Genomic DNA, 12,762 nt, shown 5'->3' on the forward strand with positions numbered 1-12,762 from the left:
TCTGCACAAACCCCAAACATAGCCCCATACTAGCCTCTGTGAAGAACGTTAACTCTACTTCAGTTCAAACCAGCACAAGAAGAGAAAGTTTGTGTTGGATTTTTAGAAACTGTCTTACTAGTAGAAAAGTTTAATTTATAGCTATTTACCATTTTTGTGGTAAATAGTAAGAATGTTATGAGGCTCACTTAGACACTTTGAAACTATAAGGAAGAACTTTGGAGTCTGAGTACTTAATGCTCATGAATGTTAATTGTAATGGGGCAATGGGTGTCCTCCAGGCAGTTCAGTGTTTGTCGGAAGATTTTCGTCCTCTGTCCTGCAGAAAGACACTGATATGAGAGCTGTCATACTGCCAGTATGTATTGTGCCTCTGAATACAGAAGAAAATGCCCTTCCTTAAGAGCTTCTATTCACTCTGGCTTCCTTTCATTGCAGGGTATTTAAATATGGCAGTTTTTCTTCAAGTACTCAACACGGGTACACAGTGTGGAGGTCTAGAGAGAGCAGAGTAATTCTTACTTGCACAGAGGCAGTCAGAGGTTTGGTTTGAGGTCAAAATGCTAAAGTCAAAGATAATGATGAGTGTCTGCCTTTGGACAGGCAGAATCTGGCTGCTGGCGACTCTCTCCCAAGCAAGCCCTTCATATTTCTTTTATCCCCTGCAATACAACCTCCCCTCGTCCCTACATCTCTTTCTCTCCCCAGTCTGCCCTGTATATACACTTTCTGACTTGGTGTGCTTACTTGGAGGCTGGGATCTGGAGAGGCTGCTGAGCTGGAAGAGGAGTGGCCAAATCACAGTGTGCAGCAGAGAGCTGCTCCTGCTGAGCCGCTGTCTCTCTGGCAGCCCTGCCCAGCACTGTGTGGTCTCTTTCAGCTGGAGCACCTCACAGCAGCACGGGGTCCTGGATGCATCATCTTGCACCAGCAGTGGATAGAAAGAGCTGTGCAGCAGTTGTGAGAGGGACTGGGAGCGCTCCACCCTGCTGTCACTCTGAGCCTGGTGATTATTCTTCAGTCTTGTGGGAGGAAGACATGGGTTCCAGTTTCTTTAGAGGAGGCAGTTGCTGCACCCCTTTGCTGTCAGGGCAGCGTGCAGCAGGGATAGGGATGACAGCAATGCTACCTCTGCCCTCCCAGGGCATGTTCAGTGACAAAAGTCGAGTGTCACACTGAGCTCCAGAACAGGGTTGGTTGGCATTGAGGTTCCTGGGTTCTTGCTGAGAGTTAGTTTGGTGAAATGTGCCTCTGCTGGTTATTTTGCCTTGGGTAAATGAAGCAGCAGGATCTTGGCAGCTCAGCTTTTGCAGGTCCCCTATTCTTTACTTAACCAAGGAACCTGACAAATGAGCCTGGGCAGCTGTCTGCTTCTGTAGGCAGGAGAACAGGTTGTCTCTTACCTACCCAGGCAACTCAGCAGGACAATGACATGTGTACAGCTGTACGTATACCTTGGTTTGCACTACTTTGCTGAACTGAATGCTGTGGTGGTTTAGACATTTTTGCTGCCCCTGCTTTAACAGGTGTAATCTGCAGAGGGGTGGACAACTGTGGACAGCATCTTAGCTTCCTTTACCAAAGACCATCCAAGAGGACTACCTGCTGCACAGAGGTCTTCATACCATCTGACAGCAACAGGTCCCACAGGATGCCCTCAGTAAAGCAAATTAAGTGAGTGCACACATGCACATGAGCCACAAGAACCCTTTTTCTCACCATCACCTCTCCCATTCTAACAGCAAGGCTCTTCTCAACCTGCAGCTACCACCTGCCTGGCCACTAAAATGACTTGTTCCAAGAATTGAGTGTCCCTACCAAGTGAGGGAGGACTGGTGATCACTTTTTGTATCACATCTTTTTGTCTAAGAATTATTTGCTTTCAAATTCTTAGTTATAGATGATTTATCAATGTGTACATGTCTGTGAGAGCCTGAGATCTGTCATAAACAAACACAGTAAAAAATAATTGGTAATTGCAAGCCCTTTTCCTTATTTTCCACCTGTGTTGCCAGTAACCTAGCTGTACACTGACATTTTTCCTACCTTATGGAAACTTAATGCAAGCAGCACTTGAATTTTCCTATTTAATGCAGACAACATGCCTTTGTTTTCACAGTGATCTAGAGATTATCTAAGATAGTCTTTCACAACTGTTCCTGTGAAGGTTCTGGTGTCAGCCTTTGCCTGTAGCAGATGAAGACAAATACACAGCTTGGCAGTGGCAGCTGTAATTTTCTCCAGCTGTGGTCATCTCTGACTGAGGCTTTGCAGAGCTGCACTTTAAAAGAACAGATTCCTGGGCCTGGCAATTTTGGAGGTAGTTCTGAAAAACAGAGTCAAACCCATGATGCAAAAGATGGAAAATGGTTAGGTCAGGTGACCACAAAAATGGGCCAGAAATAGTAAGCAAACTGCAATTTTTATATAAGTCTTTCTGTGTTCTGGGTAAAATAGGGAAACACTGGCTTGTTTGCAATTCTACTAGAAATCTTTTTATGTTACCATTTGTGAAAGGTATTTTCTCTAATCTTGCAAACAATTTTGGTGCAAATAATTTGGGGATATTACTGTGAACTAAAATTGTGATTAGTGCTGTTGACATAGCTTTTAAGAATTCATGTTAAATTCAGCAGACCATTTTCTCTGAGAGACCAAATCTTTCTCCCCTAAGTGCTGGATTTAGTTATCCAAATAGTGAATATGTGGTTAATGAAGGCTCAGTGTCACATAAATATTTAACTGCGAGCATAAACAATAAAATTGGTGGTTTTTTCTTTTTTTTTTTTTATATCTTTTTTCTCCCTTCCTGTTATTGCATCAAACTTAAAAAGATTTGCACGTTTGAAAACTGAACCATCTCAGCTGAAGGCCACTGAACAGAGAGACATTCTGGAGCTGGGAGACAGGCCTGTGCAAACCTTGTGTGCTTCCAGCAGCAGAATGGAGTTACTGTCTACCATTGCTCCCACACGTATTTCCAGTTTCGTTGCCAAAGCTTTTGGTAGAAGGTGAGGGTTTGAGTCCTCTTCTTGTAGATTACAACTGAGATAGCTATTTTTTTTTTAAATCTCTTACCCCTTCCAGGTGTAGCCTACAACATCTGGAACTGCCTCCCAGACGACTCCCACTTCCTGACTGGTCAATGCACTACAGCAGGCTGAAAAATGTGGATGCCAACAAATGGCCTCTACCAGGTTATGCAGACAGTGGGAGTCACAGCTTAACTCTCTGAATCAAATCTATGAGAACGCTGAATTTCAACACAAATTCCTTGGCATGTTGTCTGGAAAACAAATAGGTTTTTTTTGTAGCTCAATTAGGATAAAAAGCAGTTCAGGAACTCATCACATGGTTCCTAAAGGAGCAGTCAGAAGGAAATAAGTGGAACTGAGCCCAGGGGACAACTACAAAGGATCACAGCTGTAAGTGCAAGAAACCTCTTAAGACATTATGAGCAGCCTTGAGATTCTGTCAGATCTAGCCCATCTTTAAGTTTGAAAAGCTGCATGCTCAGGGAGCAAACATCGGTGCCTTAAAAATGCCATGAGCTTCAGTGTCTTTTTTTCTCCATTCGTATTTTATTTCTTATATAAAGGATGATAAAGTACCTTTATATTAACTATGAGAACAAACAGAGAAGCAGAAATTCTCCAGCTTCAGGGAACTAGTTTGTCTAGTAACAGTTAAAAAATACAAAAGAATCCCAAATTAGTAACATTCCCAAACCCGAATTTCTTTCTCAAAATTGACAACAACAAAGGTTAATCTATTTCTTCTCAAAGAGTTCAAGAATTTAACAAAGTATGTGTAATATGCAAATCCTCATCCCATTCAAAAGAATTTAAGACGTGTTTGTCCATCACTTCTTCCAGGGACTCTTTCGTATGTCAGTCTCCTTTTTTTGAAGTCTGGTAGTTCTGGAAATCCTGAATCTGGAAAAGAAGTGGAAAAAACCCCTGTGATAAACTACAAATACAACATGTATGCAGGTTAACTGTGTCTTTCTGTTCAGCTTTAACCACTGCATTCTGTATGAAAAGAATCGACTGCCATAAAATAAAGCGTGTTCAGATTAACACTAACTGCTGCTGACCAGTTTCATGCATGTTGCCCTGTATAATAATACAGGACCTTAGACAAAATAAGTACATCAAACTACACTATACTTAACCACCATGTTTCAGAAGAGATTTAAATTTGAGAAGTTGCTTATTCAAAGCAAGTTACTGTAACAAAGTTCTGTTTAGACTTTACAAAAAGTATCATCAGAAAACTTTTAACACTGACCTAAGGATTTAATCTGTTCCAGTGGAAAAACTGGCTTGGCATGGTGTCATTAATTGTCTGTGGTTTAATGAAGCTTGGTCTGAAGTCTGAAGAAATCCCTGGGGGTTCCAAATGTGTCTTTTTAACTCTACTCTGTATGTATTTCTTAAAATTGGGGTTCTATGTTTATTTTTCTTAAATTTGGGATTTCAGAGGCTTTCACTGTATTATGGTAAGGTTAGCTATTTTGGGGTGGGTCCCTCCAAAATCTAAACCAAAAATGACTTTTTTTTTTTTTTTAAATTTGATTCAGAGTCAAGTATACCTTTGCCTTACAGGGCAAGAATATTATAGAAACCTTATCAGTTGGGGATCACAGTATTTTCAGAATACTGTAAAATGTGGTACCAGAAGAATCTGCCCTGAAACTAGTGTGTTTAGGATTTTATTCTATCAATGCCAGTTGCAGGGTACTGAAATACTTGTTAACTGCTCAGCAATATTACAGGTCTCAATTTTAATCCCAACATAAGGGGAATAGGTCTGTTTCTGTATGAACATTTACATTTACACAGGCTGAAAATTAAAAGAAATTCACCACATCCAATTAACTTTTCCTCTCTCTACTTCCATAATTACCTTAAGCAACCCATGAAACATAGTGATTTAGATTAGTTACTTATGGTTTGATGAATGAATCTGGTCTAATTAGTGAAAGCATTTTAATGCTGTGCTGACCTTGTAATACCACCAAGAGATTTAATAACAGGCAGAAGCAGAGAAACCATGATCTAAGTCATCTGTACTAGGAGTTAGACACCTTATTGGATCATTAAAAGAATGTGGCACCTCACCTACAGGGAAGCAAAAGTATTTTAAGAAATACCACAGTAAATGATACAGCAGTACATAGTCTGACAGGGACTAGTGATGCTTTCTTACTTGCAAGGTTCCATGGACACATATTATGACTCATTGAAAAAAAGTTCCAAGCTAACTGTAGTTAAGAGAGTAAACCAGGGGTATGGAAAATACAGAAAAAGAGAAGATTGAATATTTTGTATAAGGACTGTACACACTTTCAGGGTAAACAAAGTTTTGAAGTGCACACTACACCATCTATTTGAAGAAATGTGCTTTGGGATGATTTCAAGTGGAGAGTTTAGCCCTAGAGACATTAGCTAAAAAACTATTTCAGGAATAAGGGAACTGTAGGAAACAAGCTTTAGAAAATAAGAGTGCCATTTTTGCCTCGTTAATGCCAACAGCAAAACACAGCCATTAGTAGTATCTAAATTTCACTCTCTGAACTTGCTGAATCTACTTTTTGTCCTATAGAGAAAATACTTCACAGTCTTTTTTTCACTCTTGTGTCCAAATCTATGTTTACAAAATAATCTTTAAAGATAATTCCGGCATGTTTATTACGCATATTTCAGGCCCTGTCAAAGAGAGAAACGGCTGACTCTTACAGCACTGGAGAACTATGCTTTTCAATATTTTACCAAGGAAAAATAACGTCAGTAGCACAATTCTAGTTTGTTTGTTTGTTTTTTTTTAATATTCTTCATGCTCAAAACAGAACCTGTTAAGGAACCTTATATCACATAAGAAATATACAGGCAAGTAGGTTTTAGCAAAGGAAACATGCAGCTGTTGGGCTGGATTGGATTTAAGAACTATTTGAAGAAAATACAAAATCTAGTCTTATAGATGCTCCTTACAACTTTCCAGTTGAGTTACAAAGAGCAATTTTCAGCAAAGTCTGCTTGCTTTGGACATACCTGTTTTATTTCTTTTGTTTGTCCATAAGAATGGAGGCATTTCTTTTCTCATTCCTTTAGATTCTCTATCTGTTTGGTTGAAATTCAGGTTTTGAAGCTCATCCGTGTCAACAAATAAATCAGAGAGAAAAGCACCAGGTGCAAATGAATTCCTCAGGCCTGTGGATGATGAGTCATTCCATGGGGTCTGGTCAATCTGAATTTCTGGGCTTCTAAATGCAGTGTCTCTAAATTCTTCTAGAATACTCTTGGAGCCCTCCTGAGGTGCAAAGTCACTGAAAGTTGCCAAGAAATCCTGTTTTTCAGAGTCTTTGGAGGAACGGTCGGAAGTGTCATGCGTCCTCAAACGTTGTCTTTGAACATGAAGGGAATTCGTAACATCTAGATGAGCAAAATCTTGGTAGTTCTGTGATATGGCAAAGAAATTCTGCTTCTTCTTTTTAAATACTTCTGAAGAACATACCTTCTTTTGCATACAGCTTTGAAGATCAGACTTAAACAATCCCTTATGCTGATTCAGTGGAGGAATTAAGGCCTCAGATTTCACATCAGATGTTCCTGGTGGAGAAAAATTTGAACCATTTTATTTGGAGACTGAAAAATCAGCTTATTTGTCTACACTTTACAGAAAACCCAGATGCCATGGAGCATTTTGATTACAGTCTGTCTCCCCAGAATAACTAACATGATTAGAAGATAAAGATTCTAAAGCACTCAGATTGGTTTCAAATGAGACAACACATTTCCCTAGTAATTCAAGATACTACCTGCACTTTTTTGTGCCTTATCAAGCAGCTCTAAAGTCTGATCAGCATAGAATGTACTGAAGGTACTCTGTTTTTCTAGGTGTGATGCACCTTTCCCTGTGTTTTCCAGTGGAGCAGCAGCATTTAGGCTGTATGAAGATACGTCACTAAAACACTGAAACAATAAAGAAAAGAGGAATGTTTATAGTACATGACTACACTGTCAAATACGAAAAATTAAACCAGTTGTTAGGATCCTAAGATGTGTAAGTTTTTGTTTACTGGAACCAAGAAAAAAGAATTGCCAATACAGGAGAGGCATGTACAGTAGACAATCTGCCACCTGTCTTAAATCTGTAAACAGAGTAAGTAATAGTCTCTCACTTGAAACACAGGAAAATCAATACCTTAATGTAGTTTATATTTTTTCATTAGTCCAGGACTGTAGGAAGCAGTGTCTGTAATGGATTGGCACAGATCAAGCACAATAGAGTAATTTAACTGATGAGATATTTTTCTGTTGTTTTGGGTTTTTTTCAGTCAATAAACATGGCTTTACACAATAGTTACTATTAACTATATACACCTACTACAGTAGTATGCACAATTTGATATTCTGTGCCCAAATCTCTGTTCACTTGCTCCTTCACCTTAACTGAATGCTTCATCTTAAATGAATGGTGTCCCCCACCATTTTCTTGCAGGATGAAAGCTGTGCATTTTTAAACTCTAATTAGCTGACTATCATCAGTCCATAATTTTCCCAGACTTAGCCCAACCGAAACAGCAGGAGGACACAGTTCTTCATCTTAACCTCTAGGGCTCTGTCAAATGCTTAGTACTACGAATTCATAAGTGGTGACTTGACAAAATCAGCATAGAATCAGCAGGCTCAACGTCTGAGATACAAATGACATGCTAAAGCATATAACTCATTTTTAAGTGATACTAGCAAATGCACTTTTAGTATCAGCTTAAAAAATCCCAACCAGTCACATATTACAACAGTACAAAAATATTGATCTAACACATAAAATAATTTTGGCCAACCTTTAAAACTTTTTTTGGAACCTTTGGCAGAAGTTCCTGAAGTTGATCAAAGCTTGCAAGAAACAACCTGTTCAGCGAAGATCCCTTCTTTAACATAAGCTGAGCAACCAGAGGGTTGATACATGGAAAAGTAAGCAGCTGTTTCTCTGTCTGGAAATGGATATTAATTGGTTACATTGACATCTGATAAATTTCTCCTCCTTTTTTTCTGTTTCTACAGAATCACATCCTTATGAATAGGTCATACAATATACCACAGAAACAGAGCTCTCAAACTGTGCGTTCATGGTCTCAGGGTTTTTTTACCCCAGATGTAACAGAGTATCATTTTTTAAGAAGAGTGAGTCGGGCACAACAGTTTGACAAAAAGCAAGCACAGTATAAAGATGTTTATTTTCTAAAGGACGAAGCTCGTGAATCATGCAAACTTGATTTGAAAATGCATTACCAGGTTTACCATTAATTCTCCATTTTAAAGTGAATTACCTAAACCAAGGTAAATTGACAAAACTGCTTTTGTTTTACAAAAGTTACATTTGTAAGCAGTGAGGAACAGGTGCCAAATGCTGGGGTGAATGTCACACACAGGGCAAGTTGAGAGCTGTAGCATGTTATGAATATCGACTTCCAGTTCCTTACTTTCATAAAGCTTTGTGCTTAACAGAGGTAAGGATCAAGTATCTTTAACAGAGACAAAATAAAATTACTCCTCTCAATTTTTTAACAGTATCCTTAACCTCTAAATTGGAAAACCTATAATCCAGTATCCCACAGTTGAAAGGCCATGCCAATACCTGCTCCATAATGTTTCTGAATTTTGCAAAAACCAGAAACTATCTCAGCTTTACAAGAGTTCAAAGCTTTCACATAAAATGAACAAATCCATATGTTTAACTTGAAAACATTACAAGTTAAAGAACATCATGTATTTGACTGTGATTGATGAACCTGTTCTAGCATTTATTGTAAATATCCAATACCAACTACTGCATGAGAAGTTAAACAAATTGCTACTATCTGATATTAAAGCAAGTTGGTAAGCAATGCCATTGGCTTCAGTTGTGGATCAGCACTGATGAATTTGGCTTCCTGCCCAAGTGAGCCATTGTATGCTTCTCTTTCACAATTTGGATGTTTTTTTAATCTCAGTGCCTAGAACTGCAGAACTGTACACACTGACAGGCAGGTGTGGACGATAAACTTCTCCACAGGTTAACTGTGAAAGCATGCGGAAATTCTGAGTTCCATTTAATTGTGCTGGCATGGAAACATTATACATACACATCTATGCATATATACATATGCATACATATTAAAAATAAACATGTGTGTACATATAAATATATATATACTGCTTATTTTAATAATACATTTTCAGAGAACAATAGCAACAACAACAGAAAAACCCTAGAACTTTATGAGTGTGAGAAACAATAAGAAAACTGTAAATTCATGGGAAGATAAGCAAACCTCAGATGGCAAGACAGAAAGCCAGGATTTGTCCAGCCATTCATGAGGACAGATACTGGATTCCATCAAAATGTTGTCAGCAATCTGACGAATTACCAGTGCTGTTTCTTCAATCCCTGGCACAAGAACTACCTAAAAGCGACACATAATATTTTGGTTAAAACTTATACTAAGGACTTTCTAAATTTGCTACAGATGTTGAGGTTAAAGCTGAAGGTGACCCTTAACACCACAACTGGCAATGTGGAGTAATTGAACCTGATCCATGCTTATCATGTGGAGGAGCTCCAGCCTCTGACCACTAGCCTGGTGGCAAATTGCACTTCTTATTTATGCAAATCCTATGTGGGTGAAATGAATTTATCCTGTAGGTCTTTCACATATGATCATATTTATGGGTATAATATGAGTTCCTAATAAAACATGCAATTCTGAGATGCCTAATATAGTTTAAGAAGATGAATAACATTTTGAAGGTATAATTTCCACACAAACTACATTGCTGAGTACATGAAATGAAAAACTTTGTCCTCTCTTTAATTTCATTTAACAAGGTAAATTTTATACAAATTTTAATATGCAAATAAGTGAAAAATTGCCTAAAGAGATATTATTTCAATCAAAAAAGCAATTTACAGAGATCAACTTGGTAAGCTAAATGAAACTTCTATCCCATGTTTCAAAGCTGACTAGTCTAGATACTGCATTTTCTGTCTTAAAAAGTTAATTTATCTTGTCACATAAAGAACGCAATTTAGCTGACAACAAGGAAAATTATACTTGCTTTTTTCTACTACATCAGTAACATAATATTGATCTGAAATTTAAGACATAAGCAGAATTAATATATGCTATAATAATTTATTAAAGCTATAATCTCATTTTTGAGTGCTAATCTTAAAAACACTTCAACTGCAATTTGAATCTGATTTTATTTGTACTGCAGTCAACACAATCTTTTTGCTGACTTTAGCAGCACTGAATTAACATCCTCTCTCTTATTTCAGTAATTTTGAGCTATTTTCTGGCTTTGATGTAGAATGCATATGTGATTGAGCTCTTTAGAAATATCATACAGTGAAGATTAAAACCAAAGAGATTTACCTTCACTTCAAAGTCTTCTGACTTCTGTGTAAGTTCAATCAGAGTGGCATAAATTAAGACAAGGTTAAGCACGGTATCTCCCTTGAGACTATACCTGTAAAATAGTTTCACTGGACCATTAGTACAAGTTTACAATGATTTCTTTATCTCTTGTGTAAGACTAAAAATATCCAAGCAAATAACAAACATCTTTGCTAACTTTTTGGAGGTCTCCAGTGGTCTCTGTTACTTTTATCATTTCACTGAGTTTTTCAGTAGGAGCACAACACCACTGTAACTAAGCAAAAAGTCCAAAGCACACCAGAAATAGGAGCATGCAATATCCATCTTGTGCTAAGGGAAATGTATTCCTACAGAGAAGTTCAAAGAACAAGGAGTATCAACTTGTTCTAATGAGCAGCTTCCTTTAGTGATGTTTGTTTTTAAAATATCAAGAGAACAAAAGGATTTCATAACTTACTCTAAACTCAGTCTTTCTCTGGAATAGAGAACAACCCAACAGCACATATATTGGAGTGATAATGCCACCAGCCTCGAAATTACAATGTCACAGGAATTCTCGTAATTCAGTTCTTCTATAGCCTACCATAAAATGTAAGTAAAAAGTAAGAGCTCAATAAACACATTACCATGGCTGTCCCAAGCTTTCACTGTGCATTGCTATATTATGCAGAAGCTATTTCAAACATAAATACAGCTACATGAAGTAAGTACTAAGGACTGTCCAAGGACACATATGGATATTGGGAGAACCAGCTTCTAGTCCCAACTTTTACTGTCCTTGACCTTTAAAAAGCTGATTCACTGCTTCATGCCTCTTTTTCCTTCCTCTAAAAAGGAAACACTGCCACTAATTTTTAGTATGTTCTTCAGATTTCTGTGAACCTTAATAATGCAAAACACTGTTATAAACCTCTGAGGTACTTACTTAACCTATACAAATCCTATTACACCTACACTGACTATATAAAGTACATTGCTAATTACAGTAGCATGTAGGAATGTCTGTGTTGTGCTTGTAATACTAATTATTATATTAATTATTATCTTTCAGAAGCAGTTGTTCTACCTGTACAATAATCTGCCTTGATGCATGCCAGAATTTAAGTACTATGCTATTGTTTAAACTGGTTTGTTTTTTGGTTTTTTTTTTTAAAGTAGGACAAATTATTCTCTAGACTAATTCAGAAAACAATCTGAAATGGCAGGAATTAACATGCACACTGGTAAGAGAATATAGGCACAGATGCATTTAATTGGTCATTACAATATTCCTTTCTACAACCCTGTTTTCCAGTATGCATCCTTTAACTTCATTTAATACAGTCAAATCACAGGTCAAATGTTACACATATGTGAGGAACCAGAGGACATTTTAAACTAGTCAAACTGGCACAGACAGAATTTTGGACTTAATGGACACACAACAGAGTTTGGATACAGCAGTTTCATTTTGTACCTGCAAAAATATAGCCGTACTTTCATCTATGGTCAACACAACATAGTGATCTACACTTCCAAAGAGCCTTAAGGAGTAACTACTGCTTCTTTCAACAAAGGAAATGCTGTACCTGAAGAAGAAAAATCATTTTATGAAATCTCAGTTAAGTAAAATAATATTATTTTCTTAAAGGAAATTAATAACTTATACCTCTTAATAGATCTTTTTAGCTTACACACTGTCTTTTCATACCTTGATCTTTCTCAAATGTTCAAATTCACTTTAAGACACATCAATGTAGCAGTGACTTAATGAAATATTAATAGATTAATTATGTTGTTAACCACGCTGAAAATGGCCCGATATACAGCCTTTGAGTATACAAAAATAAAAAAAAAGGGATCTAATACAGGAACTAAGATAGATAAATTAAGAAAATACGCTTAGAAACTCTTTTTGACTAACTGCATTCCGTGTTTCTTTTCCACCTTTCATGATGGTGCAGCACGGGGAAAACCAACTTAGTGAAAACTCCCTGACTGTCATTGGTGTGTTCCTGAATTTTTCTGAGTGACAGAACTGCCAGCAGCAGAGCCTCCTGCTGTGTTTCACTAGGAAACACAAGAGACCTAAACCTGAATCTGCCAGCAGTAAGTCCTCTAGAGACTCCTATGAACAGTGTATTCAGACGTTAAACAAAAAGTAAACCATAAGCCTTTCGGAAACTGTATAGCTCTTTGTCACCTACTTCATCAATGCTAAAAGGAGCTAGTGAGAAAGTACCAGAAAAGCACTCCTGGTTATTTAGCATACAGCCAGGCTGAACAGAGAATTTGAACAGGTCAGAGTTTGAAAGTGTCTCAGTGTCATATTATATGTTCAAATCTTAAATGTCAAA

General features: G+C 37.5%; 1 protein-coding gene across 1 annotated transcript in view; it reads right to left on the bottom strand.

The window, feature by feature from the left end:
• Nucleotides 1-3,834: 3,834 nt before the first annotated feature.
• Nucleotides 3,835-12,762, bottom strand: part of LOC103798247 (chromosome unknown open reading frame, human C9orf84) — a gene marked incomplete at its 5' end in the record, with an annotated part of 34,323 nt that continues 25,395 nt past the window's right edge. Inside the window, 8 exons of the mRNA XM_009070498.1 lie at nt 3,835-3,935; nt 6,054-6,611; nt 6,821-6,974; nt 7,850-7,999; nt 9,320-9,451; nt 10,424-10,517; nt 10,884-11,005; nt 11,883-11,994. Of these exons, the coding sequence (XP_009068746.1) occupies nt 3,835-3,935; nt 6,054-6,611; nt 6,821-6,974; nt 7,850-7,999; nt 9,320-9,451; nt 10,424-10,517; nt 10,884-11,005; nt 11,883-11,994 (1,423 nt within the window). The remainder of the gene's footprint in view (nt 3,936-6,053; nt 6,612-6,820; nt 6,975-7,849; nt 8,000-9,319; nt 9,452-10,423; nt 10,518-10,883; nt 11,006-11,882; nt 11,995-12,762) is intronic.

This window comes from Acanthisitta chloris, unplaced genomic scaffold (genome assembly GCF_000695815.1).
Source record: "Acanthisitta chloris isolate BGI_N310 unplaced genomic scaffold, ASM69581v1 scaffold9632, whole genome shotgun sequence".
Taxonomy (NCBI): domain Eukaryota; kingdom Metazoa; phylum Chordata; class Aves; order Passeriformes; family Acanthisittidae; genus Acanthisitta; species Acanthisitta chloris.